The sequence below is a fragment of the Macadamia integrifolia genome, chromosome 10 (genome assembly GCF_013358625.1).
Source record: "Macadamia integrifolia cultivar HAES 741 chromosome 10, SCU_Mint_v3, whole genome shotgun sequence".
Taxonomy (NCBI): Eukaryota; Viridiplantae; Streptophyta; class Magnoliopsida; order Proteales; family Proteaceae; genus Macadamia; species Macadamia integrifolia.
Genome location: NC_056566.1, coordinates 17,137,529 through 17,151,972, shown reverse-complemented (window position 1 = coordinate 17,151,972; position 14,444 = coordinate 17,137,529). Strand labels below are relative to the sequence as shown.

The 14,444-nt window shown below is 39.6% G+C and overlaps 1 protein-coding gene across 1 annotated transcript; it reads left to right on the top strand.

Annotated features, from left to right (window-relative positions):
* Window positions 1–410: 410 nt before the first annotated feature.
* Window positions 411–13,429, top strand: LOC122091840. The gene is made up of 5 exons (XM_042662012.1): window positions 411–586; window positions 1,637–1,809; window positions 9,687–9,870; window positions 12,814–12,920; window positions 13,040–13,429. The coding sequence occupies exons 1-5, from the start codon at window positions 515–517 to the stop codon at window positions 13,116–13,118; spliced, it is 615 nt and encodes a 204-aa protein (XP_042517946.1). The 5' UTR covers window positions 411–514; the 3' UTR covers window positions 13,119–13,429.
* Window positions 13,430–14,444: the final 1,015 nt, after the last annotated feature.

Below are 14,444 nucleotides of genomic sequence, written 5' to 3'. Positions count from 1 at the left end.
AAAAACAAAAAAAAAAAAAGAGAACTTAGAGCACCGGCAGGGCAACGAGAAATCTTTGATTGGTTTTGACAGAGAGAGAAAGATAGAACAATTGCAAAGGGGAGAACACCGACGGGGCAACATTTCGGTGTGGCTACTGAAGGTGGAGATAAAATTAGGGGAGAGATAAGGTGTAACAGGTGTGGATTGAAGCTTTGGACTTTTTCTCTTAATCTAACGGTTCTCTCAAATCCTATGGTTAAAATCTCGTCAGCACACTTGGTACCAAGGTGTGCACACCTATATCTCTCCCTATTATATTATTATGTTAAATTGCTTTATTTTATATTTTTTGGTAGGTTGGTTTTAAAAGTCGGATTAGTATAGGTCGAGACTCGAGACCCGATTTCGATACAATATCGATATTAATAGTGGTAAATACTAATTAGGATCTGGGAGGAAGAGATATTGGGAAGGAGGGCTTAGGCCTTAAGGGAATGCTTTTCGTTGTTCATTGTGACAGTCTGAGCTTGCGATGGTTTCCCTGTCGACGTGGTTTCGTTACATAGCATACAAGTTTGAATACTCTGTATCTCTCAGTTGGAAGGTCCGACTTCTCTCTCTCTCTTTATCTCTCTGTGTATTTGTGTTTGATTGATTATTGCCTGTTTTGATTCTCTGCTCTACCTATGTAATTCTATGGTTTTATAATCCTCTTCAATTCCCCTGATCCATGGACGCCTTAATTACAAGATTTTCCCCCTTTCATGGGTTGGGCGGTGGTGTTGAACGGGTTTCTGTAATTTGTTGCTGCTCATGTGAACTGCTGTTTCTTCATATAGAATTTGTTGGATCGATTAACTTCCTCTGTACCCATGGTGGATCTTGTTGGCCTTTTGCATTTTTATTGGTTCTTCTGTGAATTACAAAATATACATCTTCCATGGTTTGAAAGAAAGAAAAAAAAAAAAAATCCAAATTTATACAATTCGTGCTGTTGGTTATTCTCCAAAAATTTAACTTCTCAACTTAGTGCTTGAACGGATATCTTGGGTTTTGTGTATCGCTGACTTTAGCTTTCCTCTTCTGTACAAACATCAACCAGAATTTTCTAGTACTGTTAGAGTTGTATTGGGATTTATCTGACTTGCAAATTTCAATTTTGTTTTTTAATTTGGGTACCTTTATTTATTTGTTTTTGTTTTTCTGTTTTAGTAAGTACCGACTAGGGCCACTACCCTTGCTTATTCTTCCATTTTCATGATACAGTGCTTGGTTGCTTCTGTCTCAAACACCCAACCGAAAAAGGGGGGGGGGGGGAGAGAGAGAGAGAGAGAGAACATATGCAGCGTTGTGAAGGTGATGGCTACCTGACTTAGCAATGCATCTGCTTGAGATTAATCATATGGATACAAGAACGACCATGGCAATCCTCACTGAACAAATATGATGATTTATCCAAAGAATATGATCATTTTCTCACATTTTTTTCATCACTCTGCTTCGCTATATGCATTACAAATATAAGTTGATACTACTGATGCTGTTTGAAAAAAATGATGCTTTTGGATTCTGTTCAGTCATAATATAAAAATGGAAGTTTTTCTTTTATCTATTCCAATAAAGAGTGGCCTCACTGATCTTCATTTTGATGCAGAGCTATAAAATAGGTCAAATAACTGACAGAGATTTAGGAGACACCATCTGGAAAAATTTATTTCAGGGCAAGTTAACGTATTTGCATGGGAATAAGGGAGAAGAGATGGCTCCGTCAATAGGGAAGCAAGGGGGTGCTCTTCTTGTTCGGAAACTACCAACCACAGACCCCACGTAATTTTATTTATTCAATATGTTCTTTAAATTGTTTTGAAGAGATCCATTGTCAAGGAAATTCATGTTGTTATAAAATACACCTATTTTTGCTGAAATGTAGTCGCTGTTTTTTTAGATGATCTCTTGGACTATAATTTTGTGATACAGGGTTTGATCCTTCAATTTGTAATCAAGCAAAGTATCTGGCCAGGATAGTTGTGCATGAGTTATGTTTGTGGCAAGTCAGAGTTTGTTTTGATGGTTGCTGTTGTACGCTTGTTCGAGTCAAACAGTGAACAAGAACAACTTTGACACAATTTTTATATTGTTTTAAAATGTGAACCATCTCAAATAATGAAGGTTTTAGCACATGAAGTATTTTATGGAAACAAACTCCTTGGGTAAACATATCCTCAAAATTGAGCTTCTTCCATTTTATGCTTTTCCCTACCTACTCGTAACAATTTTCTAGGTGTGTAATGGATTTTTGTTGGAAAATATTCTTTTCATGAGTTAACAGGAACTAAAGGAAGCTCAATTATTATTGTACTGAAATTATAAGATGCCCAGATATGGATACAGTTATGAAAGTTAGTGAAGCAAAACTAGGGGGCTATTCCGGGTCCCAGATAATATTCGGGGTTAAAAAAAAAGAAGGTGAAGCAAAACGTATATATCCATATACAACTCTTTGTCTGTCCACCCCAGGACAAGTTGTGTGTCCTACCAATGAGTTCCCCACACACTCAACATTCTATTATTTAGATATACCAAATTTAGTGAATTTTCTAATGTTGAGAATTCTCTGTGGCAACATTTGGTAGCATATAGTTTATTTTGTTGCCATTCACAGAACATACACGTGGCAGAAAATGACTGAAGCACAGCCAGAAATTAGAAAGCTAGCCAAGGCATATTCAGTATCAGACGCCCATTGTCAGTATCTTGTTTCATTGCAAGTGACAAGTAGGCATGTTGTAGTCTCTGTATCATGTTTGAAATAAATATTTAACATGGTTCTTTTTTATTATTATAAATCTAGTAAATTGTGAGATAGCCTCTGTCCTGAACTGGAATGCTTCTCAGTTTTGTCAGATTCTAATGCGTCTAATTATCTTTACCATGTGGAATAGACTCTAGCTTAGTTAGGAACTTTGCAGTGTCTTTGCATATTTGATCTCATTGTCATCAGCATTATAATATAACCTTAACTAGTAGGTTTGAGTATGCCCAATACTCCTTGTGCTGTTTGGTGTGGGGCCTTTAGGTCCTTTTTCACAACTTCAAGCCACTTCCTTTTCAATTGTTTCCAGGAAACAGCAGCTTCCCAACCTCACACCTGCTTCACACCCCCCAAGAAAACTGCCACTCTGCGACATGAAAACAAAATAACTACCACCACAACTCAACTACCTGATCCAACTCCCTCACCATACGCTATTCAGATAAAACCCCTTTCCCGGACAGCTCCTTGAGGACCCTTGAGGAGGAGGAGGAGGAGAAGATGAAGGGGGATGAGGAGCAGATATAGCTGACAGAGAAAGGAGAAGGGAGAAGAACAAATGGTGGCAGCAGAGACATTGGCTGCTGCAATTCTTTCTCCTCCTCTAGTTTGGTAGTGGCAGAGGAAATCGATGCTGTCACATAGGTCTGATTGGGCATTAGGAATATTTTATTTGGGGTCTTGGGTGGATTGTTGGTTGTTATGGGTCTTATTTATTAGCCCATGTGTAGGGGTTTAAGTCTTATTTTAGCTGAGATTTTCCTGAGTTGCTGGGTTGTGCTTTTTTGCCTTTTACTCTCACTTTTACTTTTGTGTTTGCAAGGATCCATAAGTTGGGGTAAGGCTGAGTTAGGTCTGCAGATGGGTGGGAATAATAATAGTGATTTGCTAAGTTAAAAAGGAGTTTTGAGTTAGATTAGGAAACTTAATAGCTGTCTTAAGAGTTCTATTTTGAGTCTATTAAGTCAAGGCTGTGAGAGAGTGTATCGGAGTCCTTTTTAGAGTCAGTTTAGGAATTTTAAAACCTTATGTTGGGTGAATAAATCATTCATTACCAAAGGAGAATAACATATACAACCCCAAAAAAGGGGGGGGGGTGGGAGAGAAGGAAAAGAAAACAAGACAACACTAAGGGTGAGTCATGATTCCTGATTATAGAGCTTGAAAGCTCCCAGGAAGCAACAATGTGATAATTTCTTAGGGTAGGGGAACAATTGGAAGAAACTTTTGAGGTCCTTGCTTTGACATCAAAGAAGATGGAATTCCAAATCTTTCCTAAGGGCCGAGAGTTGGAGGTCCATTTCATATGATTTCTCTCCTTTCATATTTGATTTATGGTTGCGCAGAAGGCAAGTTTTCCTACATAGTCGCAAATGGTCTTCCCTTGAAATGTCATATCCATCCAGATCCACTCCCTTTTAAGAGGTAGAATTTTTCGGTTAACAGGCCAACATTTGGATAGAACATACTTTCAAATAGAGGAGACAGGGCAAGCAAAAAAGAGATGATCAATGTCTTCAGGAACCACAGAGATAACATAAAGGGCAGACGTGGATCCTCCTTTGTATAAGGAAGGCTTGCTTGGGGAGGCAATTCATAAAGACTCCCCAGGCGGTGATGCTTTGCCGAGGGATGTGATACTTGAATCAAATGAGCTTGTGCCAGGGGGAGGGGGGCCATCAGATCTGATAAAGTCCCAAGCAGACTTTGCACTGAATAGGTTATCTGGGGCATGGTTCCAAAGAATAGCATCAATCCTCCTAGGACCCGGATTGGGGATGATGTAGAGAGTTCCAAATTTTAGCTATCTGATTAGAGGTAGGGGCAGGGGGGCCCAAGAACCAGAGAAAATGATGTCAGCAACCATAGTATGCCTTGGAAGCCCAGAATTATAGATACCTTTGGCATTGAGAACATGAGAGAGGAGCCCTTTTGGGTGCCAAGGGTCAAGCCATAGGTAGGTGGAGGTTCCATCCCCAATACGAGAGGAAATGACTTTGGAAGCAATAGGTCTCAAGGAAATTATCTTGTGCCACACCCAGGAGGCATTGGATGGAGTGCGGACAGACTAATAAGTTCCAAGCCTGAGGAGATGCGAATGCACCCAATCAACCCAAATGCTTTTCTTCTCGCTGACCACCTTCCAAATAAGCTTGAAAGTCTCTACAGCATTGACATCCTTGACCCATCTCAAACCCATGCCCCCTTCTTTTTTGGGGAGACAAATAGCAGCCCAACTAAGAGGACAAAGGAATCTAGAAGACTTGCACCCTTTCCGAAGGAATAATAGTGTCTAAGGATGATTCATCAACTCGGGAGAAGATAATCGAATCATTAACAAAAGCAAGATCGGTAAGCCTAATGGCCTTGCATTTAGGGATGGGAGTGATGGAGCTCTGATCCGAGGCAGATTGCAAGCTATGAGAAAGAACATCCATAGCTAGACAAAGGATGTAAGGGGAAAGAGGACATCCCTGCCGAATACCTGTAGAAGAAGAGAAATACCTTGCCGAGCTTCCATTGACCAGAACTAAGAATTTGGGGAAGGGAATACAGGGGAAAATCCGGTAGGTAAAGACAGGAGGGAAGCCCATTGATGCAGTTGGGCGATGGAAGGAATCTTTTTTGGTTTAGAAATATATTTTGATTTACTTTCCTTTTTTTCAGTTAGAAATTAGTTTGGTAGTATTTTATTTAGATTGAATTCTTATTTCCAGTTTCCAATTAGTTTAGTTTCCATTTGAGTGAACTTCCAATTTTATTGCTTTGGTTATCTTTTATAAGCCATGTAATACAATAGTAATAGAGAGTTTTTTTGAATAATTGAATGAAATTGAAGAATTTGGGTTTGAATCTATGACTGCCGATCCCTCTTCCTCCCTCTCTGAAATCTTTTAATCTCTTCTTTTCCCTTCTCCTATTTCCTCTTTATTTCTTCTTTTTCTTCATCTCTATTTTTTCTGGTTTTCTCTTCCCCTGTTCTGGGCAATAGTTGCAGCCCACAAAAAGTGAGTCGATCTCCTTCATACCCAAGGCTGTTGGCTTGAAACTTGGAGTAGTAGTTGGAAGCCATAAAGCGATTCAGACATCTGAATCTGAGGTAGAGAGCCCTGCTGATTTGGGAACCATTACTTCTCAACCAGATCTGGAACAGTAGGCACCGCCAGATCTAACTTGCAGGTACAGTTGCTCCTCGTCGATTGCTGGTTTGAGATACTTGTCTGCCGGAATCAAGAGGCCACAGGGTTGGTAGCCTTCGTTTGGAAGGTCAGCCCAAACCGAGACTTGTTGAAGGAGCTCCTTCGATCTGAAACTTCTCCAAACCGCTGGTTTTTTTTGCTCCCTAACGTGACCTAAGGTAGAAGATGACTTATCTTTTATTCTTAAGTAACCTAGTTTGTTCTATTTACAATTAACCCCCGCTTTTCTTAAACTTTTGTTCTAATATTTCCTCATTCCTTTACTAATTCCAGAATACCCCTCTTTTAATTTCTATCTCAGTTTGACCCTATTATCTATTTTCATCTCTTTAAAGTGCTAGAATTGTGCCTGAAATTACAAGAATACCCTTCAACCATTAAATTTGAGATTTTTAGTCATTTTTGTCGGCCCTAAGCGATCCGATTTCAGTCTTTGGAATCCGGATCCGCATCACCCATCTTGTTGAGAACTGAAACAATGTAGTCCCATTTCAAGGAGTCAAAGGCCTTGTGGATGCCAATTTTCATAAGAGCTGCCGGGGGATGGGACTTTTTGTCAAATCCTTTAATGATTTCATGACAGAGAAGAATGTTGTCTCCAATGCTTTTTCCAGGGATGAAGGCATACTGGTTGTCACTAACAAGAGAGTCGATGAGAGTCTTTATCCGATTGGCAAGGATCTTGGCAATAAACTTGTACAGAAGATTGCAGAGGGTAATCGGCCAGAAATCATTCATTGTGTCAGTACCCTTCTTCTTGGCATGAGGCAATGGAATATATGGCTGATACTCTTGATCTGACTAGGGTTGAAAAAGAAGCTCTTAATATCTTTGATTAGATCCTCTTTGATGGTATCCCAAGCTGAGGTGAAAAACCCATACTGAACCCATTAGGCCCCGGAGCTTTGCTGGCTTTGTGGGAGAGGATAGCAGCAGTAATCTCTTCATTAGAGGGGATGGCTCAGAGCATCGGAGCAACATTGTCAGGAACAAATTTTTTGATAAGCCCCTCAGGGATGAGCAAAAGGCCGGGGAAGCATCTGGATTGGACAAAAGCTGGACATGGTTGGCAAAAACATCTTTTATCTCGTCAACTTTGAAGACTTGTGAGCCATTAGGAGTTGTTAGCATGGGGATGGAGTTGAAGTTGTTTTTGGCCTTCAGGGATCAATGGAAATAAGAAGAGTTGGAATCCCCTAATTCCAGCTGATTGATTCTAGCCTTTTGCCTTAAGAAGCTTTCTTCCTGAGCCAAAAGAGGTGAAAGATTTGCAGATTCAGATTTCTCTTCCTCAACCAGGGAGGAGTTCAGGTGATCGGATTGAAGCTGAATCTGGATGGAGGACAACGATTCTTGCAATCAGCAACAAGAGACGAGATGTTCCCAAAAGTGTTAGTATTCCAAAGCTTTAAAGCTTCTTTGACATTTCTGAGCTTCCTGGATAAGGCCATAAGGGGAGTTGAGAAAGCTTGGATAGGCATAAGCCAGGCTTCTTTAACAACATTTGACAAGTCTGGAATTTTAAAATCTTATATATATGTACTACGTCACCCTCCCCAATCGTATGGCAACAACAACAACTTAGCCTTATTCCAACTAAATGGGGTCGACTACATGGATCCGATCAAATACAACAAAAGAAGAAGAGATGCAAAAGGGAAACACAACAAATTGGTAAAACTCACCTCCTCATTACTTCTCCTATGGTCATCTTAGGTCTGCCCCTACCTCTATTAGCTCATTCAATCTGAATCAGATCACTCCTCCTTACTTGAGCATCCTCTTGCTCCCGTTGAACATGGCCATGTCATCTCAAACGGCTTTCATGGGGATTATTATAAATCAGGGCTACTCCCAAATCAGCCTAATATGATCATTTCTTACTTTATCCTTCCTAGTTTTGTTGCACATCCATCTCAGATCCTCATCTCTGCTACATATAGCTTTTTGATATGACACTTCTTAGCTGCCCAACATTTTTCCCTGTACATCATCGCCGACGACTGTCTTATAGAACTTTCCTTTAAGCTTTAAAGGAATGCACGGGTCACAAAACACCCTGGATGCACCTCTCCACTTCATCTATCTCATTTTATCCTCTGTAAAACATCATCCTCTATTTCACCTTCTTTATTTATGATTGACCCCAGATGTTTAAAATGATCACTTTCCGGTATCTCTCTCTCCTCAATCTTCACCATTTCATTATCCATCGTCCTGAGACTAAAGTTACACATCATATACTCCGTCTTCGTTCTACTTTGCTTAAAACCTCTTGATTCCAAGGTTGATCTCTATAGCTCTAGCTTAGCGTTAATCCCAACTTTTATCTTGTCCACCAAAACAATATCATCAACAAAAAGCATACGCCATGGAACCTCATCTTAAATGTTTTTGGTTAAATTGTCCACGATAAGCTCAAACAAATAAGGGCTTAAAGCATATGATATTGCATGGCATGATTTATTAATAGAATATTAGTTTTCTTAAGAGTTTTGGCACTGCTGTGCGTAGCAAACGTGGTGACTTGTGAAGGCTTCTCTCCCGGCTGATTCCTTTTCTCTTCTGTTGTTTCTTCTGGATCTGGTTCCTGCATACCCAGGTTATATCCATTCACTACTTTTCTTCTTCTCTTGATCCTATCACATTCTCGCTCTTCTTCTCTGCCTCCTCAAAATCTATTCCATAGTTCTGTATTTCTCGCTGGTTATATGTCTGAACTCTGAACTACAGATCTGAGTTTCTGAGATCTGCTAGAATCATTCTAGACTAGAATTTGAGATCTGATCATCCATATCTTTCATATTTTCTCAGATCTTGAATCCAGTTTGAAAACTAAGCTAGCTACATCTAATTTTAAACATCTGATTTTCTGGATTAATAAATCATTAGATAGCTCGTAATTGTTACTACACTTGCCCTGAATTTTGGATGATCTGACCGTTGTATGGAAATATGTGTAATTCTCTTATTGTTCTATCTTTCAATTCCTAAAAATCCTGGTTATAATCATAGTGTTGCTTCTAGATTATTTTTAGAACCCTGAACTGCACTAGATATGGTAGCTGTTGCGCTCTTTTTCTCCATTTTCTGTCCCCCCAACCAAAAAGAAAAAAAGAAAAAAAAAAGAATAGTTGGGGAAAATGCATATGGGAGAGTTGGTTGCTGATGGCTGATGCTTCAGCTTACTTGTTTGATTGATGATTAGGCAGTCAGTTAGGTGTCATCTGCATGGTCCTCATAGAGCCGTTGTGCTGCTGAAAAATAAAATCACGTCGTTCATAACTTAATATGAGGAATCAATCTATCAAAGAAAATATGAGGATGCAAGTATATATGAACTTCTAAAGGAGATGTACACTGATGATATCTTGTGTCTTGGTTTCAAGTGTATGTAAACTTGTGCATTGAGTTTAATGGATTTCTGTTAAACAAGGATGTAGTTAATTATTACAACATTATAAATCCTTGATGGTTATTTGAGACTCTTAAATGCTCTTTGTATTTGCTTCTTGGATTCATCAAGTGTATGTAAACTTGTGCATTGAGTTTAATGGATTTCTGTTAAACAAGGATGTAGTTAATTATTACAGCATTTTAAATCCTTGATGGTTATTTTAAGTGCTCTTTGTATTTGCTTCTTGGATTCATTTTGCACAGTTTTCTGACTGCATATTTAATTTCTATGCTAGGCGTGTTTTTGTTGGAGATGTGGTTGTCTTAAAGGACCTTGAAAATCCAGATAATTATATGGTTAGAAGGTTAGCTGCTATCGAAGGATATGAGATGGTGTCTACTGATGAGAAAGATGAGCCTTTTGTTCTTGAGAAGGATGAGTGTTGGGTACTTTCTGACAATGAGGCTTTGAAGCCCAAGGTATATGGCATTTTCTTATTAGGTGGTTCTTAACGGTATTGGTTTTGGGATCAATTGAGCATCTCATGTCCACCAAATTTACACGTTTATGCATCGTTTGGATTTTCATTAGGTGAAATCAGAAATTTCAGTTTTCTGGTAATAGTTATGTTGAAGGTATGTTAAAGGGGCAATATAGAGTCTAGGCACTCAGACATCCTCTAGCATCAAGATTTGAATATATGGAAATGTTGACATGCAGCAATCCTCTGAGAAGATTGGATACCATATTTAGGGGATCTCTGCCCAAGGAGAGCTATGGGACCAGAAACCAATTGAATGGGATGTTCTCTTCCATTTAGTTTCCCCTAACCCTTCTGATAGTGTAAACATGTTCTTGAAAGTTTGGGTTTTCTCTCCTGGCCAGATGGGCCAGTGCCATCCAATCTCATTGATTTTCCTTGGTTGCCTCTGTTGGTCCCATATGGCCACTGAGGGGGGGGGGTGAATCAGTGGTGTCTGAAAACTCGAACCCAACTTGCTCGTTTGCTCAACTTATTTGTTGGTGTCATTGACACTCAATCACACATCCACAATGCTGTCACACAATCACAAACACACCACTTGCAACAAACACATACGGCTATCACCAGCCACACATCATTAATCCCATCCTCCTCAAACCATCCTGCAACAGATAATATAACATGCAAAATACTAGTACACACTGCAAGATGGGAGAATACATGGTTCGACAGTGTGCCTACACCCATGGTGCAAATGCCCGCTTGGGCTACAACCCAAATCTGTCCTTGGTATAATGCACAATATATGTTTATGTCGCACCCACGACACTAGAGCACCGAACCCTAGCTTTGTGTATAGCACCCACTACACGGAGCACTGACCCGCAACTATCAAGCACCCACTTGATAGCTCGTAATAGAATAATGACAGGGTTGTATAAAATGCCCCAATTACAAGCTCATAGAAAATACAATTCCCACCCAATGGTCTACAAGTATTGACTCAGGCAATAAAACAAACACCAAAGCTACGGTGGAATACATTACATGGGGATTTGTCAAATGGGTTATCTTTGCCGCTAGGTAACCACCGGAGATGCTATAGATCAAATGTCTCCAATCAATGACGTTCTCCTCTTCCTTATCCTTTTCTTTCTCTTCTTCTTCTTCTTCTCAAACCCCTTGAGATGTCTTCTTGAAAGCTTCCATTGAAACTTCACACAAAGGCTTGAAGCCATCGATGGAGCATGAAGCTTGGGTATCTAGGGTCCACCTCGTGGAGCTCTCTCTCCTCTTTTCTCCTCTATTAAAGGCTCAAAATAGGAGTTCTCCATCTCATTAAACCTCCCAAGAGTTTATATAATAGGTCAAAGGTGGTTAGAAGGGTGGACCCAATGAGATCTTGTCGATTTGGAAATTTTTCCGTGTTTGACCTTCTACCACTCTGCTCATCGATGAAAAAATTTCAATATCCCACTCCCTGATGTCAGATTTATCTGATTCCAGTGCCATTGGAAAGAGGATTCAAAGATCTACAATTATTTTGTTTTGAGCTTCCACAAATTCCACGTGAAGGTCAGCTCGAAACTCCCATAACGTCACATTTTGTGCAGAAATAAGATTCTTGGCACCATGCGTGGCAATTGCGTTCGAGATTGTAACTTCCTCGTTCAAACTCAGATTGACACGATTCTTGTGGCATTGCGAAGATTACTCATAGATCTAGGGTCTTTTAGTTTGGAGTGTCCACTAATTCTCCATCAAAGACAACTCAATACTCTCATTAAGGTTCTTCTCACAGCCAAGATGACAGTCCAGCTCATCTTCAGACTTCCTCATACAGATGCTCATAACATCCATGATGATTGCAACATCTAAATAGCTTCTGCGGTCTTCCAGCCCCGCTGAATAATCCTCAAGCCATCTCACTGATGTTCCACTGCTCTGACACTGTCTGCTACTACTCACGGCATTGTATACTCCACACAACCGTCTCACTGACACTGCTGACTCGATGTGCTGACAACAATGACAACACTACCTGCTGGTGAGCCCAACAGTCTCCTAGGAAGTAGTTCCTATTTGGTGGTCTATCCTACCACAATGCATATGAGATGCTAAAATGTAGATGTGGCTAGTAGTAATGTGAACAGGATTGCCATTCCCTTTTATCCTTGATATGTTTTAACATCCAGTCTTTAATTTATAATTTTTATTTAACAAATTTGATTTTCATCTGTGATTTTTGGATAATTATTTCTGTATTTATCTCATGGTAAACTTGACAAAATTTCACATGAAATTTCTCATGGTAGTATTCTGAACTGTAATATTATAATTTATACACCCATAATTCAAATAAAAAAAAATATTTTAAATCATACCTCAAAGAAATAGATGTTAATGTTAAGAAGAGCAGAAGATGGAAGCAGTATTATTCGAGTAATGTCTTCATTCTATGCCAGCCAGGGTCCCTAGGGAAGCAGCCATCAAACTAAAGGTGAAACCTTTCCTCGTGCTGCCAAAAACAATGAAATAATACTCTTTTTGTAATGGTTATAATTGCTTTAAATAAATAATCATTAGCTTTGCACACTACAGCTGTCTAGAATCTTCAAAATCAGATCACTGACCTCTTGATCTTATGTCCATATTACTGACATGAAGCTACTTTGTTAATGTTACCCTCCATTAGTATCTCAGTATCACCTTCTTTAAAAACAACTTCAAATTCTGCAGCCCATATCATTTATTTTTATTTTGATAAATGGGTCCATATCAACTTTCATTGTTTGCATTGTTAGGTTTCTATATTTAGTTGTACGTACCTCATCCACCTTCAGGGTCAATTATTGTTTTAAGAATATGTATGCGGTGGATTCATTTAATCTTTAGTGAGGTCTTGATGGCCTTTTGACCTAAAACTTATTTTGGACAGGAAGCCAAGGACAGTCGGGCATTTGGCCCTGTTCCTATGACAAACATTGTTGGAAGAGTCATATATGCTATGCGAACAGCTGTTGATCACGGCCCTGTTCAAAACAGGTGAGCTATCCAAACCAGATTAACAAATATCATGATCCATTTTCCATCTTGCATATTTATTTATTGTAATTTGGTGACTATGCTGAAGTTTGTGTTGCTTATCTGTTGTTCTATACCAGTGATTTCAGTATGCGAAAGGATTCACCAGTGTTAGAAGTTGAATTGGATGTTGATGAGATGGCTAGGAGTGCGAGATGATAGGCCTGTGCTTGGATTCAGAATGGAGAAGAATGTTATGAACTCACTTGATCTGTATTTATCTCTATCCCCAGCCATTTCATTCAATGGAGATCTGTTCAATGTGCCTTCTGCCATAGAAGTGGGAAATTAATAGAAGTGTTGGAGCTTTCTTCTGAATGTGGGGGGTGTGGAGGACTGCATAATTACGTTATCCTTGACAACTCAGTTGCCGACTGGGGAAACAATCCTTTCTTTCTTAACTTCCTGTATTCTTTCATTTTGATATGTTTAAGAATTTTGATCCTCCTTATAATGAATTTTTCTATCCACTCTTACTGCACTTGCGTGGTTAGGAAACGAAACGAATCAAACGTTCCATAATTTCAATGCTTGTGTTATGATGCTAGTTGATGCCACTGTCTTGTGCTTGTTTAGGTAGAAGTGTAGAACCCAAGTGAAATTCAATTTTCTTGTGGCTTCACTTGATTCCTGCACTATGAAATCTTAAATCAACCAGGAGTTATTGTGAGCTAGCAGCCATTCTTCCATGTGTTGACCTTGAAGGGCTTCTGCCCTGAGTGGTTGAAGTTGGTTCCAATACCCACTGGATCTGTCATACCTCGGTTCCTGTACCTACAAGTTTGAGAAATCTGGATGGATCTCTTCCCCTGCAATCGATGTGATGAAAGAGAAGCACACGGCTGTTGATGCAGGTTACCACAAATCTTGACTAATTCTCAGCCCAAATGTCTTCAAGAGTTAATTAGAGGGCAATGGAGTTGAGACATGGCCTTATGCTGTTTCTGCTTCCAGGAAAATACTCTCCTGAAGCACTCGACACAAAATTTCATTTGTTTGCCTCTAGGCTTGTTTTGGGTTTGGTGAAAAGGGGATCTAGAGGACTGGATGTTCATTGGTTGATGTAATTTTTTTTCCCCATTGGAAATATAGTATCTATTATGGGAGAAAGAATTGACATTTCTGCTCCATATTGTGGGAGGAGAGAGATCGACAGTCACACAAGGATGCACTAATGAATGTGGTGCAGCCGGATAGGGAACTCGATCCCATTGTGTTTATTACAACATCAGCATGCCAACCCAGTCCATCTGTGGTGAAGGAGATTTAATTCCTAAGGGTGGTTCCAACCAGACAATGCTTTTGCTAGTTGTGCTACTTGGCACCTTATGGGTCAACAAAAAAGATTGATCGATAGGGGTTTGGCCAATTATTATTAGTTAATTTTTCTTTGAGCGGAGATTTTCAATGTCGTTAGAATGGGAAATTGCACCAATAAGAGGATGGGAGACGGATTCGTCCAGTAGGGGGAGTTGCATTTTGTTT

Bases quoted from the DNA above. Each gene is read 5' to 3' on its own strand.
- LOC122091840 (XM_042662012.1), top strand. From the start codon at position 515: ATGGTTTCCCTGTCGACGTGGTTTCGTTACATAGCATACAAGTTTGAA. The intron at 587-1,636 runs GTCCGACTTCTC...ATTTTGATGCAG, and splicing joins CTGTATCTCTCAGTTGGAAG to AGCTATAAAATAGGTCAAAT. The intron at 9,871-12,813 runs GTATATGGCATT...TATTTTGGACAG, and splicing joins ATGAGGCTTTGAAGCCCAAG to GAAGCCAAGGACAGTCGGGC.